This window comes from Parasteatoda tepidariorum, chromosome 10, assembly GCF_043381705.1.
Source record: "Parasteatoda tepidariorum isolate YZ-2023 chromosome 10, CAS_Ptep_4.0, whole genome shotgun sequence".
In the NCBI taxonomy this organism is placed as follows: domain Eukaryota; kingdom Metazoa; phylum Arthropoda; class Arachnida; order Araneae; family Theridiidae; genus Parasteatoda; species Parasteatoda tepidariorum.
The window spans coordinates 27,346,912-27,370,990 of record NC_092213.1 but is presented as its reverse complement, the minus strand read 5'-3'; the positions used below and the strand labels follow the sequence as shown (position 1 = coordinate 27,370,990).

At 29.1% G+C, this 24,079-nt stretch overlaps 3 protein-coding genes across 7 annotated transcripts in view; 1 reads left to right on the top strand and 2 right to left on the bottom strand.

The window, feature by feature from the left end:
* The window catches only part of LOC107453563 (uncharacterized), a 413,713-nt gene that overhangs the window by 19,557 nt on the left and 370,077 nt on the right, over positions 1 to 24,079 (bottom strand). Inside the window, exons 1-3 of one of the 4 annotated variants that reach the window (XM_016070431.3) lie at positions 9,916 to 9,995; positions 7,489 to 7,557; positions 6,125 to 6,228 (exon numbers count right to left, since the gene is read on the bottom strand). In XM_016070431.3, the coding sequence (XP_015925917.2) occupies positions 6,125 to 6,228; positions 7,489 to 7,513 (129 nt within the window). In that variant the 5' untranslated portion in view covers positions 7,514 to 7,557; positions 9,916 to 9,995. Of the gene's footprint in view, positions 1 to 6,124; positions 6,229 to 7,488; positions 7,558 to 9,306; positions 9,402 to 9,871; positions 9,996 to 24,079 lie in introns of those variants that run through there. The other 3 variants (XM_016070433.3, XM_071186816.1, XM_071186817.1) reach the window with 3 other exon arrangements.
* LOC139424778 (mutagen-sensitive 301) lies at positions 2,863 to 6,118 on the bottom strand. The gene has a single exon (XM_071186815.1). The coding sequence runs from the start codon at positions 6,032 to 6,034 to the stop codon at positions 3,134 to 3,136; it is 2,901 nt and encodes a 966-aa protein (XP_071042916.1). The 5' UTR covers positions 6,035 to 6,118; the 3' UTR covers positions 2,863 to 3,133.
* On the top strand, positions 10,148 to 20,682 carry LOC107453564 (E3 ubiquitin-protein ligase Hakai). 2 transcript variants are annotated; one of them, XM_016070436.4, is made up of 7 exons: positions 10,148 to 10,352; positions 10,550 to 10,756; positions 17,132 to 17,253; positions 17,344 to 17,430; positions 18,638 to 18,699; positions 18,782 to 18,908; positions 19,571 to 20,682. In XM_016070436.4, exons 1-7 carry the CDS (start codon positions 10,340 to 10,342, stop codon positions 20,498 to 20,500), a joined length of 1,548 nt encoding a protein of 515 aa, XP_015925922.1. In that variant the 5' UTR covers positions 10,148 to 10,339; the 3' UTR covers positions 20,501 to 20,682. The 2 variants fall into 2 exon arrangements, with proteins under 2 accessions (XP_015925922.1, XP_015925921.2); XM_016070435.4 differs by having other exon boundaries at positions 10,347 to 10,416.

Here is a 24,079-nt window from a genome sequence, read left to right as displayed (position 1 = left end):
AGTTCTTAATGCATATTACAAATTAATTAAATCGTCCAATTTCAATGAAAAATTCTGATTTCAATAAAACAAATCAGATTTTTTAATTTAAATACAAAATCAAGATATCACAAACTGTGTTTCAAAATGATATTGAGAGTTAAAATTCATATTAAAGTAAAACATAGCAAATAGTACCCATTCCAATATATCCCATAATAATACCTAAGGGTCTCAACTTTAAACTACACATTACTTAAAAATGTAGATATTAAAACTGAGTGTGTTATATACAATGATTTTAACATTTCTCAATTTTGATTTTATTTTAAAGAACTTCATTTATTGTATTGTTATGAAACGTTACATATATTTTTTTTTCGTAGAAAAATTTCAAAGACGGATGAAAGTCTTTTTATTTAAAAACCTCATATCATACATTTCAGAGAATTTTCATTTTTTTTTTTTTTTTTTTTTTTTTTTTTGATGTTTTAACAATTTCTACAAATGCACTGGAAAACCAATTCTTCTTCACGACATGCCGAATTTTTAAAAAAGTGATGCAAAACTACATAAATAATAAAATTTATAGCATTCATCATTCTTTTTTTATTTTTTAATTTGTAAAAACAATATTGATTTAGATATATTTTAACATAAAAGATAAACAAACATAACACCAGAAAATTATATGAATGACAGATATTACAGAACAATACAGTCAATAAATTTCTTTTGAGAAATTGAAATTCTAGTCTTTAACAAATACATTCTATAATGAAAAATGAGTAAACCATTCCTAGTATTTAAACAGTCCAAAATTCAATTTAACGAATAAGTTATAGTTAAGTAATTTATTTCTTCTTTTTTTAAGTATACATTTTTCTTGGTTTTTCTTCATTAAAATATAATTCATAATATAATCTGTTGTCAGGTGTCCGTCCAGACCAAATTTACTACCGTTTAGCGGTACCTTCTCAAATTCAACTTTAGGAAAATTTCACAAAATACTTTTTCTTAAATTTTTATTTTTGCATCCCGTAAGAAATGACAAATCCATACTTTTACTACATTTTTTGTGTTGATTTTTTACTATAAATTTTAATTTTTCACAAATTATGTCTAAATTTTCACAAAATAGGTACCTCTCAGAAAAATCTAGACAAACCCCTGGTTGTTTTCTGTTACTGTAGTATAATAATGCATGAGTTACAACTCATGGATCAAAAGTGACCCCTTAATTGTCCTACATTACTAGATGTAAATATGTGAGAATAAGTAAAGAAAAAAAAAAAAAAAAAAANCTTAAAAAAAAAAAAAAAAAAAAAAAAAAAAGGAAATCTATTGTGCTCTGTGGCAAATTAGTGAACAAGTTAGAATTAGTGAAAATTCTTATTTCCCATTCCCCCCTCCTGTATACCGATATATTCATTGTTATAATTTGTTTACATAGAATAATTTTTATTACATTTTTATAATTTTTATTAAATATACTTGAGTAAAAAGAATTACATTTCAGACATAGTACTTTCAAATAAAAATGAAATTCATCCTTCATATGTATGATTATTGATTTTTGTTATAGTTGACTCAGTAGTCTTAATATTCATTGTTATAATTTGATTACATTAAATTATTTTTATTACATTATTTTAATTTTTATTTTATTATTTATTTAATTTTAAAAAAATTACGTTATAGCCATAGTATTTTCAAATAAAAATGAAATTCATCTGTCAGATGTATGATTATTGATTTTTGTCATAGTTGACTTAATACTCTTAATATTCATTGTTATAATTTGATTACATCAAATTATTTTTATTACATTATTTTAATTTTTATTTTATTATTTATTTAATTTTAAAAAAATTACGTTATAGCCATAGTATTTTCAAATAAAAATAAAATTCATCCTTCAGATGTATGATTATAGATTTTTGTTAAAATTGACTCTCAATTTTGTAATTTTTAATATATTGTGGCAGCTATCTAAAAATGGGTGAGCATCTCGGATGTAATAATTGGCTTGCCATGGCATCTTTCTTCTCACTTTTATTTTTATAAGAAACCTCAATTACAAAAAAAAATTTCAGAGCCAAATAAGAACTAAACAAATCAAATTTTACAACAATATGTTCTATAATAAATTAAATATATTTTTTGAAATGAAAAATATAAATCTTAACCTATTAATAATTTTGTTACATGCAAAAAATGGAGACTTCCCTTATACAATAATTCAACAAAATGAGCAATGTTATCCATTGCTATAGTAATAAAGGAATGCTTAAACTGCTAACTGAAATAAAAATCATAACTTAATCTTTAAAATTGAACTTCTGCGGAGGAAGACAAAGTGAATAACTACAATATCATATCAAATATGAACTTTTTTTTTTAATTTTAAATTTTTTTTTGTCACATTAGTTTTTACTTGCAAAATAAAACTATAAACAATTATATTTCCTCAAAATCAGAAATTTTATATACATAACTCAAACAACATGGAACTAACAACCATTTTCTAACTCAAAATAAGTAACATTCTATTTTCAAAATTATAGCTTTTCTAAAGCTTAAAATAATTTTTCTGATAACCAATAAAATATTGTTTCTCCAAGTTATTAGTAACGTTTGCAATTCTAAACTTTTCATTAATAGTGAAGTAAGGAACTGGCAAAGAAGATTTAAAATAAAGAGCTACATTTTTGTAGATTATAAACCTAATCAACATATAATTTTGAAAATAAAATGAAAATTTTGAAACATAACAAATTTTCTTGGAAAAATACTTTATCAAACGAATTCAAAACATTTAAGTATAAAACAAAATAAAGCACTGCTTTTTTTGTTGCTAAGTTTTGATAGTAAGCTTTAGTGAATTTTTCTTTTACTGTTTAAGCTTTTCTTTTCTTCACAATAATTATTTTAGCAGCAGATACAATTTCCATCCTAATTATAAAAGTGATGGCCTTAATCATAGCACATAAATCTTTGGAATGAATTCTAGATACAATATGCAAAAAACTTTAACTTGTTTATGATTAGTAGCAGAAGATTTCATGAAAAATATGAATTCTCTTATAACTCAGATAACAAAGTTTCATTAAATGGATTTTCAAAAAATAACAAAATATATGTGTTATGGCACCTAACTAACTTCTGTTAGTAATGAGAAGTTTTTATCAAACTCTTCCATTAGGTTCTCAGCCTCTTCTTGCAAAGCTTCAGCTTTCTCCATAATAATCATTTTGGCAGCAGAAATAATTTGATTAGCAGTTTTATAATTCATGTGCATCAATTTGTCAACTAAGTCTCTAGGATGAGCTCTAGCCACATCTGCCAGCGTTTTAAAACCAGCCACATACAGTTGCTTAGCTCTTCCACGCTTGACAGCCGGCAGCTCCATGAGAGGTATCAACTCCATTGTGACACAGTAAGATAACATTTTAACAAAATCTGGCAACAATTGTTGGTAAGCCCAAAATTCTTTAAGCTCTTTACAAAAATTACTCAATGTACCAGCTAAGGCAGTAGTGCTATTGAGCAAATTTTGAATAACACCACGATGCACCTGGTATTTTTGGGACACTGACCATATAGTCTCTTGATTCCACAAATCATACAAGATTAAAGTAATATAAAAATGATGCATAACAGTTTGTTTTTTGCCTAATGAGCGTCCACTAGCCATAAGCATAACCATCCGTTCTGTTATGCCAATTTGTTCAGCAGCAACAATATCTACAGCACTTAATTTAGAATACTTTTGAAAAAATATATCAGGGGCAAAGGTTATTGATGATGAGTATTCTGCAGGCGTCACAAGATATAATAAATGCAAATGGGAATGCAAAGCCAAACCATTTAATCCCCCACGCAGTCTCTTTACAAACTCTTCCATTGTTGAAACATTCACACCTCCACGAAAAGAAGCTTTCCCCAAATCAGTAATACAAAATTTTTTCTCCCCTGCATTATCCTCCTTACATAGCAACATCCCATGTTCACATAAGTTTTGCATGTTCTCTTCAAAAATTGTACTAGGGGTACAGCCAACTTTTTTGTTTTGAATTGATGCTAAGGTATGACCCATAAAAGAATAAACTTCTTTTACAGTTGTGGCAATATTTAAACCTACTAAACTCAATAGAAGTATGTCTAAAAGTTGAGGTTCAGTAATGTAATTACTTTGACACAGATCCATATCAGATGTTAGAAGTTTACCAACATTCAGCTTATCACAAGGTTTAATAATTAATATACTTTCACCTGAACTATCAATTCCTGCCCTTCCAGCTCTGCCTATCATTTGTTTATACCGACTATAAGTGATAAACTCAGAACCCACATAAGGAGCTCGAAGAATAACTCTTTTAGCAGGTAAATTCACACCAGCAGCTAATGTTGAAGTGCAAGTTAAACAGCAAAGTGTTCCATTAAGATAAGATTCTTCAATTAATTTACGTTCATCCATTGTAAGTCCACTGTGATGATAAGCAACCCCATATTTTAAACATAGTTTTAAGATATCACAAATATTTCCATTGCCATCTTCAATCAATGTTTTTATTAGAGCTTCCCTCTCTTCTTTTTTGTGATCAGTCATGTGATCCGGCATTAGTTGACAAATGGTCCTAGCTACATTTTCACAATGTTTTTTTGTGGGGCAAAATACCAAACAGGAATTTTTTGGTATAACTTCCATTATTAAACCAGTTACCATATCTGGATCACGGCACAACATTTCCTTTGAATATCCAAAATCTAATGTACGAGCCAGGCGCCATTCCTCAGCTCGTTTGTCAACCATTTCATACAGTTCATTGCCAATTTTGACAAATTCCTTCAATTCAATAGGTCTAAAATCTTTTTCATAAATATCAGCATTGAGGAAAGATTGGAGATCGGACATGTTGCTGAGCGTAGCGCTCATTCCAATTATTTGTGTAGTCTTAGAAGTGAAAAGAACTTTAGTTAACAAACTTTCGAGCACAGCTCCTCGACCACCTTTCTCTCCAATCATATGAAGCTCATCAACAACTACAAGACCAATTTCACCCATTCGCTTGTCCTCAATCATTGAGTTAACAAGGGAATGAGCTTTCTCTATTGTGCAAATATACAGAGTGTGTCTTTTTCGGCGTCTTCGAGGTGGAATAGTCCCTTTAATACCAGCACATTCTTCAATCACAAAATCCAAATCTACTGCAAATGGTGCTAAGCCACGAACTTTCTCTTGAACTAGTGATATATAAGGCAAAACTAAAATAGCATCTTTGAAGTAGCATAATAATTCTCTAATAATAAGAATTTCAGCAACTAAAGTTTTACCTCCACTAGTAGGTAAAGAATAAATAAGATTTCTTTTCTGTTTTACAGCTGGCAACATCAAACATTCATTTTGCCAAGTATACAATTCTTCAATACCTTTGTGAGACTTTAGTAGAGATATCATTTTCGATGGCAAACCAAAAAAGGGTCCAACAGATGTCTGTGAAAGCTGTTCATGTAACTTTTGAGCTTCATTTAAAGCAAATAAAAGACTAGTTCGTTTTAATTGTCTTGAAAATGGTGACTTAGGACTAGAAGAAACATTGTGTTTTAATTTCTGAATAATACGAGAAGATATACTTTCACTAGAAGTAGGGTAATTTCTAGAACTAGAGAGAACTGAAGTCTGTGGGAGTCCTTTTGGAAATTTAGACTGTGAAAGAAAAAATGTATTTGAATTGTTCAGATCCTCTTTTTCTTTTAGTGTCAATGAATCATCAGGAAACAATGGACAGGAACTATTTTGTATAACATTGATGGGTTCTACCTCTTTATTTTCTTCCACTTTTTCACTTGATTCATCCAGTGGTTTCAAATATTCAGAAAAATCTCCACCATCCATGAACTCACAAGTTATATTGCAGGGATTAAGCTGTTCTAAGTCATCATAAGTTCTCTTTAGTCTCTTTTTTGCAACAGGAGTCGAAGTAACAAAAGAAAAATCTTCATTTAAATTTGAGACATTATTCAGAAAGGCTGAAAAACTCGGAGAATCCATTATTTTGTTGATTTTTTTTTTTTAAATGTAGTGGGCAATTTAATATAAATCTATCAAAATGTCATGCCAATAGTGAAAAGTAGCACTCACCATTGGTTGAATCTGCAAGGAAGAACTGGTATCATCTGCATTGCTATTTATATTTCTGTAGGCATGGCTTAATGAAAATGCCAGAGAACAGAAAAAAATTGAAGCTGAAAAAAGTGAAGTGATATAATTAATTTTATTTTTTCTTTATTTATAATGCTACATTACAAAATTTACATAGTAATTAAGACTAAGACTCAACAAAAAATAAGAATGCAATAAAAGCATGATAAATTTAGCCACTTTATCACTTCAAGAGACAAAATTTTCTCCACAATCAATATTTTGCAGAAAACAAATAAATGTAGTACATATTTTTGAGTTTTAAAGTATTTTGATTTAAAAATTATTTTTAAGCATTAATATCAATCTGTAACCATACATTACCATGCTCAGTAGCTAAGTTTAATGATATGAGAAATGATCTACATAACATTAAATTCTAAGTAACAATAAGCCTCATGTTTCAAGGTTTGCGATTATAAAGTATAACTAAAAGATACCTATGAATGATTTATGCTATTTGTCTATCTAGACAGAAACCTTTTTTACATGTTATGATACAGAAAAATCGCTGATGATCAGCTCATCGTAAATGTCGATGGACTTAGAACTCTCCAATAAAATTGTAATTCAATAATTAAAAAGCTACTTTATGTTTGAGGCCACAAAAATATATGAAATTGAGTATGTTTAAATTAAAATATTTATTAAAAATTCATCATAAGCTCTAATAAAAAAAATTTAAATTGGCACCTTTTTAAATTTTCCTTTATTAAAGCTAAATAGTCTATTTTAAAGCTGGGACACTTCTTCTTTATCTTCTATTTGAAGAATGCCCTAAAAAGAATTTAATATGAAATTTTTTTGTTGTTTCTAATGCTACTTGCCGTATTAGCAAGCCTGCTTGGTGAAACCTAGCAAATTTAAGACAGAGTGTGCGTTTCTTTTTTTCAGTGGCGCCATCTATGGTCAAGAATTCGACTTCTGCCACACCATACGTCGCACCCGTTTATAGGACGGACCCATTCATTCACCCACAGATCGTAATTTTGACCTGAATCAGAGAACGATCGATCCCCAATTCAGTACCCCCAGAGGTTTTAATTTGTTATGGGGAGATGGAGGACTTTTGCGACTCGACAGATTTAACGTGCATCAGTCACTTTACTACACGGGGAGTCTTCGGGCGACGGGGTTCGAACCCACAAACTCTTGGACATGGGCCCAGCGCCTTACCGACCAGGCTATCCCGGCCCCGAAAATATAAAACATAATTCATTTCACTCGACCAGACTGAGCATTCCCAAATTTTTTTAAATAAAGATTTAGAAATAAGTATAGGTATTATACAAATTAATACTTACTAGATAAAAACAATGTCCTTGTCATGGTCAAATGAATCCTTTTAATTCTCAGTTTTATAGCTATTTACCCTAAAAATACAAAAAAGTTACTAAATAAGATCAAAGCAATACTTTAATAAAAAAAATAATAAATAATGAATTAACATGGCTTTGCTTCGGAAGTTTTTTTTTACCTAAAATTATAAAAGAAAGAATTTTGTGTAGATTTTTCTTCCTTTTAACAAAAATGAGTAGCATTCGGAGTTTTTTGCTCGCACTTAAATATAACGGTTAACTATAAATGTAAATTGGATTTTTAAAAAATTAAGATACATACTAAAGTGTTAAATCATCATAAAAATTACTTGATTATGTTAAATCTTGACTGTTGTGTATTAGCCAAAATCAATGACATCAATGGAAAATGGAAATAATATTTTTTTCCGAATAGTTGAACTTTCAAAAACATGCCTTGCTTAATCTCCTAATATACAATTATGTCAAATAATACTTTACTATAATAAAAATAGTCATTAAAAACTTTTTGGAGATATTTTCATATCGGTACTTGCTTGCAGAAAAGGTTGGTTTATCCCCCTCCCTAATAATTAAAAACCTCTAAAGTCCTTCTCAATATTCCATGCAAATAAAGAAAAATTTTGCAAATTATCATCAATTTTAATTTCTTAAAGTTAAAAACAAGAATGAGATAAAAATAATTAATCGCTCAACAGGTATTTGGTACATTAAAAAATTTTTTTTTGATGAGCGAAATTTTGAAAACTATTGTGGCTGTGTAATTTATTCTTGTTCCCCTCAAAAATTGGACTGGTTGCAAGCTTGCTTATTCTATTATTATTATTATTTTGTTTATGTATTCATTTATTTTTTGGTCTTTCTCATGTAACTGAACAGAAATTGTAAAAATTTGGTAAATATTTTGACATGAGTACCAATGTGGAAATACACGATTTTAAATTGCATTTATAATTTTTTTTTTTACTTGCAAAAATAATTTAAGCAAGTAAAAAAAAAAAAACATGTTTGGTTATTTGTGATTAAAATTATGAAATACTAAGATTATTTTAACTTAATTAAATAAATACATGGTTACAGATTTTTTTCCTATAAAGTTAACTTGCAAGGATGCTGAGTTGTTTAATTGGTGTTGAAGGAAGCGAATGTTACATTATCATTGATCTTCAACCAATAGAGTAAATGAATGAAACACGCAAAGTATAAAAATGCTTCAAAAAAAGACAGTATTAAAAAAAGACTGTAAAATTGAATTGCACTTTGAAATTTCAAAGGGTTACAGTGTAGAATGCAAAAAATAAGCTGTAACAGGCCCACTGGGAAGAGTAATTTTATAACGCGAAAAAAAATGACAATGGCAGCAGAATTATTGATGTAAGATATTTCCTAAATTTTAAATATATATGTACACTAAATTCTTCGTTACTAAGTTACTTATTAAAATATCGCCACTTTTCCACAATGCTAATTATTAGTTAAGTTTTAAGCTTGATTGCGGGAGATTTCCGTATTGTGTTCTGTGGCAGAATAGTCACCAAGTCTTGGAAACTTCCGGGCAGTGGCCCACGTGAAACCAAAAAAAACATCATCTATATGTCCCTTTTTTTTAAAAAATCTTTTGGCGCCTTGGCAATTGTAGTTGGCGCGACAGATCAGGATATGGAAATATCCCCCGTGATTGTTCAAATATTGACCTGAATTCAAATTGTTTGTTTTGTCCCCCAATTAATAGAATAATAATAAATGTATACATTAATACATGAATGAAAAGGTGGAGAATTCATGTTTTAAAGTGAAACTCGCTTTTATAAAATAGGAATTTGGAAACTGAGACCTAAGGACCTTTACTTTTCACAATGTAGCAGAGTCACAGAAAAAAAAAACCCAATTTTAAGTTATTTTTTCTGTTTTCTGCAAGAAAAAAAAAATTACCAAAATGAAAAGAAAATTACCAAAATGAAAAGTATACACAATTGTAAACCCCGAAACATTGTAAACTTTAATATGGCGAAGCAGAAATTTTGTTCTTTGTAAAATATGATTTGTTTTTTTTTTCTTTTTTTATTTATTTGACTCTTCATTCTTGAAAATTGCATACGAAACGGAGTTTAATCAACTCACTTGTCTCTATTTATTAGCACTAGCACAACAACAATTAAAATATTGATTCAATTTATAAGAAAGTAGTTAAAAATTAAAATAGGACACAAAATAAAAACCGTTACTAATCATTAGGCTGAAAAGCTATTCATTATTATAATCAAATACGAGGATATACAATACATTATAATAAGAGAAAAATGAGTGATGCAAGAGAAAGTATAATATGACAGTTTTTTAAAAGTTATAAATAAATATAATACTTTACTTTTAAAATGTTATGAAACGAAAATTCAAATTATTCAAACTTACTTCCATGATTTCATGATGTTAAGAAAAGAAGAAAAAAATGTAAACAGCTATTAGGTACTAGCAGAAGAAATTTTAAGTTGTACGTTATTTGCACTGAAAAAAACTAATAAAACTGAACGAGTTGGAACTACAAGTATGCTCTTATAAATTTTAAACCGAAAACTGAAAATTGAGTGCAAACTGTAGATGCGGAACAAACGTGAAAAATTTGATGGCTTGTGATAATTCTTTACCTGCAATTTGATTTTAAAGAAATTTATTCGCTTAAGGAGAGTTTCTCTTTTTTTCGTTTTTAAAAATAAAATATTTTTAGTGATTTCAGGTTTCTGAGTGAATCGCACGAATAATTAGTTCACAGCAAACTCAATTGTGAAATTTTATACGTAACCGCCAACTGTAATATATAAATATTTTAAAAGGAAAGATGGCGGATGAAAGTAAGTATGAGTAAAATGTGTACTGTAATTTTTAAAGAATCTTTCGTAATTAAATTCCCATGCTGTATGAAAAATTTTGGCGAATAAGTTGTTTAATAACATTCTATTATTTTTCATATTTATTTGTCTTTCATTTATTATTCTTAAAAATGCCCACTGTTTCTCTGTGCTTTATCATTGTTTACATTATATCGTAGCTGATGATTTAGAATATTCAGACACAAATGTTGGATCAGCTCAAACACAGGGAGTGCGTAAAAATATTTCATTGAAACTGAAAGGTAAAGGACGGGGAAGAGGTCGTCGAGGAGGAAAAGCAAAGCGAACTTCAACAAAAAAAGCTAATGATGACAATGAAGAAAACACTGATCCTCCCGGCGAGAAGACGTCTCCTGATAAAACATGTAAGTTTGAGTTCTCCATATTTAAAAAAAAATTATTAGTTATTTATTTGAAATTGTCGTATATAATATTTTTATAACTGTTACTATCAATCCGATTCCTTCTTCATAACATAATTTTATGATTGCTTCCACATATCCGCGTATTTTATGTTTACAGATGCTCTCTTATTAAAAAAGAAAACCGTATTCTAAATGTTATTTATTTTCATTTATATTACAGGGGTCGTCCCCCACTTGCAACTATTTTTAGGAGGATTAAATTCATTTTAAAAGATTTATATGTATTTTTGTTCTCCTATTTGCTACTGCTAAAAATGCTGAGTTGCTATTAACTTTTTATTTATTTTATGTGTGTAAGAAAACGTTGATAAAATTATAGGAGAGATAGTAAATATTTTGTGATATCAAAAATTCAAGGTTTCGAAGATCAGTTATTTCAATATTAAATATTTTTAATTTAGTCATAATTATAACTATACTGTTGTTTTAGAGGTTGTATAACATGTATTTACTTAAAAAAAACATTTATCAGATTACTGTCAGCAACATTAGTCAAAACACTGGAAAGACAACGATCATCAGTGCAACTCTCACTGTTCGTTTATGATCAAAGGAAAATGCTCTTTGCACAAACTTGCGGCCATTGATGTCACATTCAAGAGAAGTGCTCTTTGCACACGCTTGAAATCATTGATGTTGAAGATTCATCGATAGTCATCGGACTCATCTCATTAGATCTCAATTTTCGATATCCAAAAAATATGCCGATGATTGCATAACATTGATATTTTTCGATTTATCACCTAGTGCTAGTTGTACGTCCATCATCTTACAAAAACATTTTACTAACCTTTGCATTTTGAGATCTAGGATTGTGCATTTACTAATTGAAAATTAAAAGAATTCATTAAGAAAAATGTGTGAAAACAATATGTATCTTAAGTATGTAATGAATACTCGTCCACAATTCGATTTCCCCCATTTTTGCCAAATATTAGGCAAAATATTATTTGGGAAATTATTTTTCACCAAAGTTTTTTTCTGTGTGGAAATTTTATTTTGAAGTATTGTGATTTAATAAATAAGAATCTAAAATCATATTTTATACTATATATTATAAGAAATAGTTTAGTCTAAAACTTTTCAATTTATGTTCTGAAAGGCACATAGAAAAGTGAAATTTGAATTGAAACTAGATTACTTTATACTGAACCATCAGTTTTGTAATGCTGATTTTTTTTAAACTTATATTCAAGCAAGTCAATTTCATTGGTTTTTCAACACATAGTTTAAGAAATAGAGATTTTTTTTTTGTTTATGCTTGTTTTTCTGTTTTAACTAAAGCGAAACATATTAGCGGAGCCTTTCTAATTGACTTAATTCTTTTATTTCTTGCACGGTTGGATAGATAACTGGTAACATAGAAAACTGATATTCTCAACGTTAAAGTTATATTTACGAGCCAAGTAACGATTTTTTCCTGTTTTACTTTTCATTTTTAGTATTTTTTCTATTATCGTTTTTATTATGACAGCAATTTTTAAAGAGCGTTTCTAATGAACGTTACTCTTTTATGGTAACTTTTTTCTAAAATTCAGGGATGTAAAAAAGTTAAAATTAAATTTTTTTTTCGTTAAATCTTTCGTTTAAAAATTTAGAACATTTTTTATTTTGGTTTCTATCTAGCTTTTTTTTTTCTTTTTTTTTTCTCAAAAATTTTCCACTTTTTTAGACCTTTTTATTATGCCACTGCCAGGGTTGGCAGGTTTTTGACATGTGACAGTTTTTGACAGTTTAAACCATGGTTTAAACCGTCACGTCAAAAACCTCACTGTCAAAAATGTCGAAAATGTCAAAAACCTATATTCATATGTGAAATTTAATTAATACATAAAATTTATATATTTTTTATAAAGGATAGTGTTTCTAAATATGTTCTAGAAAAAATAAATTTAAAATTTTGAAGAAACACTTATATTTTGAATAGTAACCAAAATCTTGTACTTTTGAAAGCTCACATCTTTTGTAATATTATGTATTCATTTTCATGTGTTATTGAAAATCTGCAGTGATATTATTAAGAAATTTATTTATAACCAAATTTAGTGTATAGTATAGATTATACTAAAAATTAGACATTTTTAAAGATAAACATTAGCAGTTTTGTACATTAGACATCTTTTAAAGAAAAATCTTTTTAATATTCTTTTAAATCTTCTTAATAATCTTTTTAACATAAGACAATACAAATTTAAGTGCTTTCTGTTAAATACACAGAGTAGTTAGTGTCGATTTACAGTATATTCAGCCTATTCATTTACTATGCTGAAAATTTAGTTTATCCAAATACTTGTGAATTTCATTTTGCTGAATACGATATAGTTTTGTTGAATATCTAAATATTCAGCTGTTGAATAATTACTTCTTGCTTTCAAGATATGCATTATTTGTATTCTTAATACAAGTGGAGAAAAAAAAATTAAGAGATAAAAATTGTTTTAAAATGATAAGTGTAATAATTATAAATAAATATAATAAACAATATGAATTATATTTATCATTATTCATAAATATAACTACTTTTAAATTCAAATTAACATACTGGATAATAAAGATATTCGGTATAACATTAAAAATTTTTTTTTATACACTTGTATCTTGTATCAAGTTTGTATTTATACAACATAACTTGTAAGTTCCTTATAAATATTAGTTATATGTTCCTTATATGTCAAAAATGCATAGTAATAAACTTTTAATTTTCTTAAGTATCAAAAAAAAAAAAAAAAAATTTTAAATATAAATATTTAAACAATTTTTGTGCAAAATTTTTCTGCACATGCATTTGAATATAAATTTCTGAGATTTTAAATCTGTTATTTTACCTTAATTTTAATTAAAAAATATTTTAAAACCTGCTGATTACCTATAGTATAATTAAATTTCAATATAATGCATGGCAACTGTTGGTAGTTTTGAAGTTTATATATTTTCTTGGCAAACTTCAGTTTTTGACATTTTTGACGGTTTAAACCAGTATTATACCCTTGTCATGTCAAAAACCACTTTTTGACGTCAAAAACCCAACCCTGGCCACTGCAATTAAGAGGGTTTCTATTAGACTTTTTTCTTCAATTTTTCTAAAAAATTCGAAAATTGGAAAATTAATTGTTTTGAAGTTTTCTTCCAAAAATTGAGATCTATTTCTATTCTAGTAATCAGAATTAAACCTATAACCACAGATAATTTTACCAGTGTGTAATTATTATTTAAACAATGCATTAATTGTTTGAAAAAGGAAATGCGATTAAAAAGGCAGTGTTTTTGAACGAGTCTTATTTTTACAAAAAAGACGCATTTATAGGGATAAAAAGGGCAAGCAGGGCGGACTACCCTTCTAAAAGCGCTTAGGGAAAACCCTGTATATAACACCAATTTAGTATTTAATTCAATAATTGTATCACTTGACTTTATCAAAATAAACTGATAAAGGTGAAGTTATTATGAAGCATGGAATTATTTTAGGCGATGTTCAAATGTACTTAACCTCTTTACTACTGAAGTATAATGGAATAAAACGAAACAATATTAATTATTCCGAATTTCTGTTTTACTGCCATTACTAATAATATAAAGAAAATAAGAATTATGCTACCTACGTTCTAATAATTTTTGGTATACACATACTTGGACCTCAGGTCTGAATTAAGTAAAAGAATATAATTATTTTAAATGTTATGTCACACCTAAAGTAGGAATGAACATGCATATTGTTATGTAATGGTCTATTTAATTGTATAATTAAATAGACGAATAGATTTAAAAATTATTTAAGAGAAGAAGAAAAACTAAAATTTTTCTAAGCACGTTGCAATACTGCTTTAAAAATCAGTTTCAAAACTGTTTTAATTATGCAATGCAAAATAAATAATTATTGAAAAAAAATCTAAAATTAAAAAAAAATATTTAATTCTCGCGGGTAAGATTTTAAATTTATTGAAAAAAGTATATGAAAAGTTAAGAGTTATTAAATGTATGTACTTTAATCTAAAACAATTAACTAAAATACACATAAAAATATTATTAAATCATTGTAGTGTCTCTAAATAGATATATCTTACATAGATTTCATAATACTATGAGATTTCTCTTTGCTACTATGTCGTAATTTTCGCTATACGATATCAAGGTGCACAAACGTGGACCTACATGTTCTTAACTGCATTGTTTTTAAATAATAAATTAATGTAAATTTAAAAACTTCCTACTCATAACTGCTAAGCCAAAAGAAAAAAAATTCTTCCCAGAATAACTAAATTATATAATATTTAAAATTAAAAAATTTTTTTTTTTTGAGAGCAGATGGATTTTGTCATTTTTCAAAAATCTGTTTATTTAGAATTCTACCCAAATAGTTTACGTTTTTCGCATGACTTAGGATAAATGTCCACAAATTTTTCTTTTCAGTAATGGTAATACAGTAGGGGACCAATTATCCGGAACGATCGGGACCATCGCTATTCCGGATAACTGATTTTTCCGGTTTTCTGAATCACTACAAAAAGCCGTTTTTTTTATTGTTAAGCCCAACTAAAAAAAAAGAAACTGGAAATAATCTTAAAACGAAGAAAAAACGAAGTAATACACTAATGATTATTTCCAAAATGATGGTAAGGTAAACATCTTTCAAAATAGAAAGAAAAATCCTAAAATCTTATGAGGAAAAATATGTTTTTTTGTTTTGAAAATGGCGGGAAAATTTATCGAATTTCGTTCCGGTTTCCTGATTTCCGGATAACGGGTTCTGTACTGTATTATAAATTTGTTATAGCATATTTTTCGATGCTAATAAGCGAAGGTCCACATATGTGAGCCGTTGTGATAAAGAGGTTAATGTTGAATTTGAACTAGATGATTAGGGTTGACATGGGTAATGAAAATTTAATAGTCTAATAAAACCACCTAGATATTCATTTAGTGCTGCAAAAGTTTTATATGGCTTACATACTTGACAGAGTATCTGCGCACCTGGAAAGTCATGTATTTCGGTATGGGGCGAAATTTGTCATGATTTTAACTTTTTTTTTTTTTTTTTTAAAAAATCAGGGATTTTGGTTGTCAAAAAATCTAATTTTTAAAAGTTCCCCCCACCCCCTCCCTTATTTCACAGTGCTCCGAATATCTGAATTTGTAACAAAATACCCTCTCATAATCATATTTTATTAAATTTTAAAATGTTTTTATCCTGTTCTTTAAAAATTATGGTGTTCTTTCAAAAGATGAGAGAAAGAAGAACATCATTTCTGGAGCAAATTATCTGTTAAACTTCTGTGATTCCAGAATTTTTTTATCTCTTTATTATTTTTATTTAATCAATTTAAAATTCTAAGTTTAGGCTTTTTATATTACACTTTTAAGAATTAATAAAACAGGTTTAAATAACTACATATATCTGACTGTATTTAGTTACTTACTTTTGTATCTTTTTAGCTACTTTAATTACTTCAACTCTTTCTTGTTTTTTAAGTTTGAAATCAATAAATATAAAGATGCAGAGTATAACAGTTTTGGTTGTGCCAATTAGTGTTATTGTAACGCTTTTTTAAATTTTTTGTTGTGTTTTTGTCGGAGAAAATAGTAACTTCTGTAAGTCACGAAAAATTCAAATGGAAAGTCATGAATTTGAAAATCTAAAATGTAGCAGATAACCTGTATGAGAAAAATAATCAAACTTCACAATTGCCTAATTCATGTTATGATATGCATAAAAAATTATAAATTGCCTTTTATTATGCAAGAAAACTAATTATGTTCTTTATCCCGTAATGGTTGAAGATTAAAATTAAATGAAGAAAAGCTAAAATAATATTAGTAAGTGAATTCCATATATTGTTTAAAATGCTAAGATCAAATAAATGAGAAAAACATAGTAGAACATAGACTTACAAAATATTATATTAAAATTAGATTTCTAAAGATTATGAAATTTTAAAAGACAATTCTAAAAGAGTGAAAATTTATTGATGAACAATTATACTGCCAGTACATAAATGCAAAGCTCAGCTCAACATGTAAATTTGAAATTCCATCATGTAAACATTTCTGTACCAGACACTTTCAATTATTCCTTTTGAGATCTAACTAAACTAAAGCCTAAACAATGTGTGGAACAGTCAAATTAGTACCAAAAAAAAATTTTTTTTAACACATAAAATTTGATGCGAGGAAACTATTTTTCTTTATTATTTTGTAACCAAACATATTTCAAGGGGACAATTTTATCCCCCATGCATATAATTTTAGAGACAATTGTAGAATATTTGACAACAATTGTATATATTGTAAACAATTCTAATATATATATGTATATTTTAGTTACAGATACAAACCTTGATGAAGTTATTTCTAAGCTTGATAAAACCCCAGCCTTCAGTCCCATGGATCGTTCATTTCCTGAACCTTTGCACCAAAACCAAAAATTAAGATGGGATCACAAAGTATGGAATTTTGAATTCTAGAACTATTTAGATTTGTAATTGTAAAAAAAAAAAAAAAATGACTTATTCTTGTTAAAAATTATTTTGTAGGTAAATCTGATTGGGGAAAAAGTAATAGACCCCCTAATTCATTGCTGTGAAAAATGTTCATTGCCTATTCTAAATTATGGCCGGATGGTAATGTATAGTTTTTATTCTAATTTAGTGTAGATATCTTTGTTTAACTAAGTATAAAAAAAAAATTTCCCAAAATTTGTATTAAAATCATGTTATAATAAAGAATAATTAACAGATATGACACATTAGAATGATTATGTGAAAATGTAACAATTAACATCCTTTTAAGAAGTTGAATCATTCATATAAATGTTACTTTTTAATGTTAAGTTTTAAAAACATATTTTGAAAGCTATTTCTTTTTTACTATATAAAATGAAATTATCTAATAAATTTTTTTTAAAATTTACAATTCATTCATGTAAAAATTCTTTCTAATAATCAATTTTAAATGGTGACATCTGTTGTGTAATAATCCTTAAACAATCAGTATTAATCCTCTTTTCTCTTTTTTAACTTTTAAAACATGCAGACTTTTTGTTATTTAAATATATAAAATTGTGGTTCTTTTTTCATTTAGTGTTTAATATTGCAAATATAGTTGTTATAAATAAATGCAATAATTCTAGTTTCAAGCTAATAATATTTTGAAAATGTTTTGGGGGAAATCTGGGGATAAACTTTTTTTATAAATTTCTAATGGTATTTCTTTTTTTTTTCTTTTTTTTTTTAGCTAATATTAATTTTAGCATTATTAATTTTTCTTTAAGCAAAAAGAAAGTCTACTTCTCTTATTGGATAACTCTCCTCCCTTCTTAAAATGTATTTTTCCCCCAATTACATTTTTTTTTCAGTAAACCTATATGGAAATTTATACTTTACTAATTGTGACTCCATTAATTGAGCTTCTTTTTTTTTTAATTTTGTAAACCAAAATCATGTGACATTTTTAGGAGTAAGTTATTGTTACTGCAGAAGTGCTCATTCTTTATCATTTAAAAAGTAGTAGGAAGTTTAAGTAATCTTTTTCACAAACATTTTAATTGTGTATTATTAACTGTATAAAAGAAAAATTAATACCATCCATCTTGATATCTCTATGACATTTAAAAAGAAATTTCATTTTTAATTTATTCTTTATTTCAAATTGAGTGTTTGTCTTTGTATAGTTTCTTAATTATTCCTAAAAAAATTCAACTTAACGTGATTATTAACATTTTTAATGAAAAAGATATTTTAGAGGGTGAGTGGGAAATGTTTGTGGTACTTTTGTTTATCTATGCTTTACTAAGAGTTTTTATTATTTTAATATCTATCTTTTTTTTAGATTCCTTGCAAACATGTTTTATGCTTTGATTGTGCTAAAAAACTGGAAAAGGTTTGTCCAAAGTAAGTATTGTCAATATGTATTTTGTTAAATATATGTCATTATTAATATTCTTGGTTATTTAATTGTGTCTGACTGTTTCAGGTGTGATATGAATGTTCAAAGAATTGAACAGAGTATTTTAGGTACTGTTTTCATGTGTACATATGGAGGTTCTCGGCATGTACCTGGTGCTTGTGGGAGAACTTACCTCAGTCAAAGAGATCTGCAAGTATGAAATACTTAAATCCCTTTTCTTCTAATCACCAATTATTAGTGTATGATGAATTTGATTAATTATAGCTTATATTTTCATTATTAAAAATAATAGTTAAATTTAAAAGTAAACATATAACTCTTTTAAGTTTTTTTTTTTTTTTTTTTTTGTTATCTGAGTACTTTAATATGGTGTTTGAACTAATGTATAAGTACTAAATCATTCAAATTACATTGTACAATATGCGTATTTAATTTATAAAATAATATATCCAAATAATGAAAATATAAAAATTTTAAGTTTTGAAGTGGCATTTTTTATATTATTATTATTTCATGGGTGTTCGTGGAGTACCAAATGTTGATGATTTTTTAAATCTAAAGTATAAATGCTGTTAAAGTATTATTTTTACTTCATTTTAAAATATTATTTTTATTAATTTTCTTTTACCAAGAACTTTTGTGTCTAGAAAATGATCTTTGAAAAAAAATTCAGATCCTTTCATAATCCTTTACGAATCTAATCCTAACAAAAACATTTAATCAATATCTAATTACTTTAAATAGTTCCTGCTTTTTTGTATTTTAATTACATAATGAGCAATTCTAATTTAGATATATATAAGAAACTGTAAAGTTAAAAGTTTTAAAAGTTTACTTATTCCTTACTATCTTTAGGCTCATGTTAATCATCGACATTTAAAAACAACTTCATCCTCCTCCACTACACATCCTCCGCCTGTTTCTACTGTTGGCGCTAGTCATGTTCCTTTGACTAGGGATCCACGTGATCCAAGAGCTCATTTACAAGTTGATGTTTCACACCAGTCAGTTATTGTTGGTGGTCACATTCAACATCCTCAAGAACACAGGGATCCTGTGGACCACACAAGAAATACTAATATTCCTTTGGGAAGCCCAGTTGGACAGTCTCGTCAATACCCTCATTCTCCTGCTAATTATGCCAGTACTATACCTGTCAGTAGTGCAAGACCTAATTTGATAACGGTTCCCATTCAAGATGATGGAGCAAATCATGTGCCGCCTGTAGCTTCACACCTTCATCCGCAACCACATGCACCCCAATATTCTGCTGGTGTCACACCGACTCATCCTTTACCTCCACTACAACACCCGCCAGCAACTTATCCACCACATGCTTATCAGCATCCTCATCCAGGTACTGCTCCTACGTATTCCCAAGCACCACCCATTACTACCCAGGCTTTTAGCCAACCTCCTCCCCCAGTTCATCACCAACCTCCAATTAACCATCCACATGCTCCACCAGGTGGTCCAATATACTCAACACCTCCTCCTGTTGTGCATCATCCACCTCCTGCTACTTATACTCCTCCTCGTGGTCCTACTCATGTACCTCATCCCGTGCCTCCTCCCCAGCGTTTTCCACCATCATCTGGTGGATATGAAGAAACTCCTTCATATATGCAGCAGTGGCCTCCAAGTGGTGTACCTCCACCACCAACCCGAACTGCTCTTCCTCCGAGACCTATAGCTGCACCTCCTCCAGCTCAAAATCCTAGTGTTGGACACATGCCTCCTAGAGGACCTTCAGAACCGCCTTATAGGCCATCTTATTATCAGTGAATGAGATGCGTTTTTGAAACAGTATGTAATATTAACTGTTAGTTATAAATTGTTGAAACTTATAAGTTTTATATATTTCTCTCATCTATAAATTGTCTAAGTGAGCTAACCATTTTATATTATTACACCTGCAAGCCTGCAGTTTCTTGTAAATTTGTACATTAAAAAAGTATTTGAAAATAGTTGCCCTCGTATTTTAATTTTTTGGTGAAGTAAAGTTTTGATAAAATAAAAAGTAAATGATTTTTAATAATTTCTCAGTGAACAACTCTTATATGTAGATGCAGTTGAACAGAGGACCAACCACCATATTTTTATTTCCCATGCTCCATTGCTTTCTTTAATGTTTACATTTTAATAAGAAAACCTCATCCCTATATGCTGGCTGAAAGGTCTTGCTTATACATGGCGAATTTGCAAAATAGCTTCTTAAACAATTCCAATAAGTTATTTCCAACTCTGGCATAAAATTTTGAAATTAAAATCACTCAAATCAATATAATATTCACAGCAATAAAAAGTATTCAAAGTTAAATATAATTCAGTATGAAACCTAATTTTTTATTTCTTAAAAAAATATAAAAAGAATGAGAGCTTGAGAAAGAAGAAAATTTCTTAGAATAGATATTTAGATGTGTTGCTGTGGAGGGGGAGGGAATTTTATATTTGTATTACTCATAAAAACATAGAAAGAAAAAAAATATTTTATATTCTTTTTTTTTTGAATCTACACTTTTATGAATGCTTATAGCACAAAAAGTATAGATACTTAAAAAACAAAATATCAATTTTTATTTTGTTGTAAACATATCTAGCATTAGTGGTTATTTGTTAGTTATCGATCCCCCATCAAATTTCAAAAATTCTTTTTCTCGTCAATAAATCTGTAACTTAGTGGGTAAATTAAAATTTTGGCTTTTTATATTTGTCACCACTGCCCTAAGCCATACCTGCTCTGATCAATTTATTTGTGATTGTATATCAATGCAAGCTAAAAATAACATGCTTAACCAGGTAATATTAAATTCTAAATAAAGTAATTTTTAAAAAAAAACTTTTCTATAGTTTTGCACTAAAAATTAAGAAATCAAATATTGAGCGCAACCAGATAATCAAATATTGAGAGTTCTCGTCGGGAATTTAAAAAAAAAAAAACGAGTAGGATACTACCTCTCAGAAAAGGGTACTTTTCTGAGAGGAAGTACGTCTTTCGAAAGGGTACTTTCGAAAAGGCACTCATTTAGCATTAAAAATTTATCAAATGGTGTAATATTATGTAATAACTGAATTTGATTCTCAACGATTTTTAAATTGCCCTCTTATACTATTTTATGTCTATGAATATTTCAAAAGATAATTCTCATTATCAGAATAAGAGAAAAATTATTTGAGAATAACATGGTGTAAATTATAAGATTCGAATTGATATTGTCTCGGTTAATTTTTCAGATGTTATGTTTATATTAATTTTAACATGAATCAAGCACTCAAGGAAAGTTCAGAATTGGATTTCAACAAACGACACAACAGTTCTAATCAACACTACAGTGTCATACACAAAACTGCATACGAACCTCAGCACAATAACGCTGAAAATTTACCCCTGTTTTTTGATCATTGCTCTAGCTCAGTGTTTCCCAAACTTACGACTTTTGTGTACCCTTTCTAAGTTTTTTGTAACGCTGTGTACCACTAAAAAGAAAATGAAAGTATTTTTCACTATAAAAAATTGTACAAAAGTTAAAAATTACACCTGGCTATTGACACCACTAATTATTAACTATTAACTCTGCAAAAAATAGCCGAGAGAGAGATACGTAATCGTAAATTTGTATGGCTAGCTTTGTTTTTAAATAAATTTTTTGAAATTTTCGTTTGTTGCAAGATAATTAGCATAAGAACGCGTACCCCTGCTAAACGGTTCACGTACCCCTGGGGGTACGCGTACCACACTTTGGGAAACACTGCTCCAGCTGATGGTTTTACGTTATTAGATTAAACATAATATTTTACAAGTTCCTATCCTAAATACAGTGTTATTCATAATTCCCTCCGCCTGTAAACGCCAGTTTTCTTTATTAAAACGGGCTTCAGTGGTTCATGTTACTGCCATCTACCGGCAACTGCTTAAATTAAAACTTGATTACTTTCGGAATAATTTCATGTGTTCTTTTTTGCCATATTCGTCTTCGTTTTTTACTATAACGCTTCGAAACCCCGGAGGGAATTATGAATAAGCACTGTATAAGCATTGACTGTAATCAGTATCATTTGGCATAAATGTCCCGCAGTGGACTGATCGTTAAGTCACGGTTCCCAGCAGATCACCGAAGTCAAGCATCACTGACTGCAGTCAGCGTGTGGGTGACTGACCCCTTGAATCAATCTGCTTAGGGAGCGAGAGTGTGCGGCATTGATACTTGTTAAAGTGGTCGACTTCGCGTACAGGCCGTTGGGCTACCAAAGCAGGGGAGCCATCCGCTCTGCAGAGGATCAAAATTGTGATGGTATGTCTTCGGATCATCTTCAGGGATGTTTCCCAGACCATCGCCAATATCCCATTGTGCAGCTCTAGTGCGACGTAAATGAACTACAACTACATTTGTAATAAATCAAAAAATACGTGACCTAGGAGTATTCCTGCACCAAACATTTTAAAACATGAAAGTTGCAGGTTCGAATCCCTCCTTTCACCTAGGATGTACTTTTGGGCTGCACTTCTCTAATCTGTGATATCTGTTCTACAGTTTGATAGTGGTTTTTGAGGGCTATGCTCCCAAGCCTACAAATCTATATGATTACATAAATCTAAGTCCCGCAGTGAACTGATCGTTAAGACACGGTTCCCAACAGATCACCGAAGTCAAGCATCTCTGCCTGCCAACAGTGTGCGGGTGGGTGACCACTTGGATCAGTCTGTGTAGGGACCAAGGATGTGCGGTATTGATCCTCGTTAAACTGTTCTACCGTAAAGTGCTCGATTTCGCGTGCAGGTAGTCGGGCTACCGAAGCGGAAGTGCCATCTCCTCTGCAGAGGATCAAAATTGTGATGGCATGTCTTCGGATCATCCTCAGGGATGTTTCTCAGACAGTCGCCAATAGCCCATTGTGCAGCTCTAGTGCGACGTAAATGAACTACAACAACAACAACATAAATCTAAAATCAAGTAACTTAATACCACTAAATGCCGACAGGCCTGTGTAGGGGAGAGGGAACTGTCCTTGCATCAGAAAGGTTCTAGGTTCGAATCCCGGGCAAGACATGGATGTTCTTTCCTTCTCTGTTCTATCTGCCCTCACTGTGGGAGCGACGTTGGCCCACCTAATATGTTGCCCCTGAAAGAGAGACCAACAAAATCGCCCTGTATATACCTGAATTGACGGATGTTGACACAGGTGGGCATTGGAAAAAAAAATATCACTAAATTATCTTTCAAAAAATGATGATTGCAGAATTGTAGGGATGTAATTAAGACAAAAATATTTTCTAGAATTTCTATAATAACGCCTTTTTTACTTTGTGATAACTTTGTACTATTTTACATGTTTCGTAAGGTAGCCTATATAACATATAGAGTA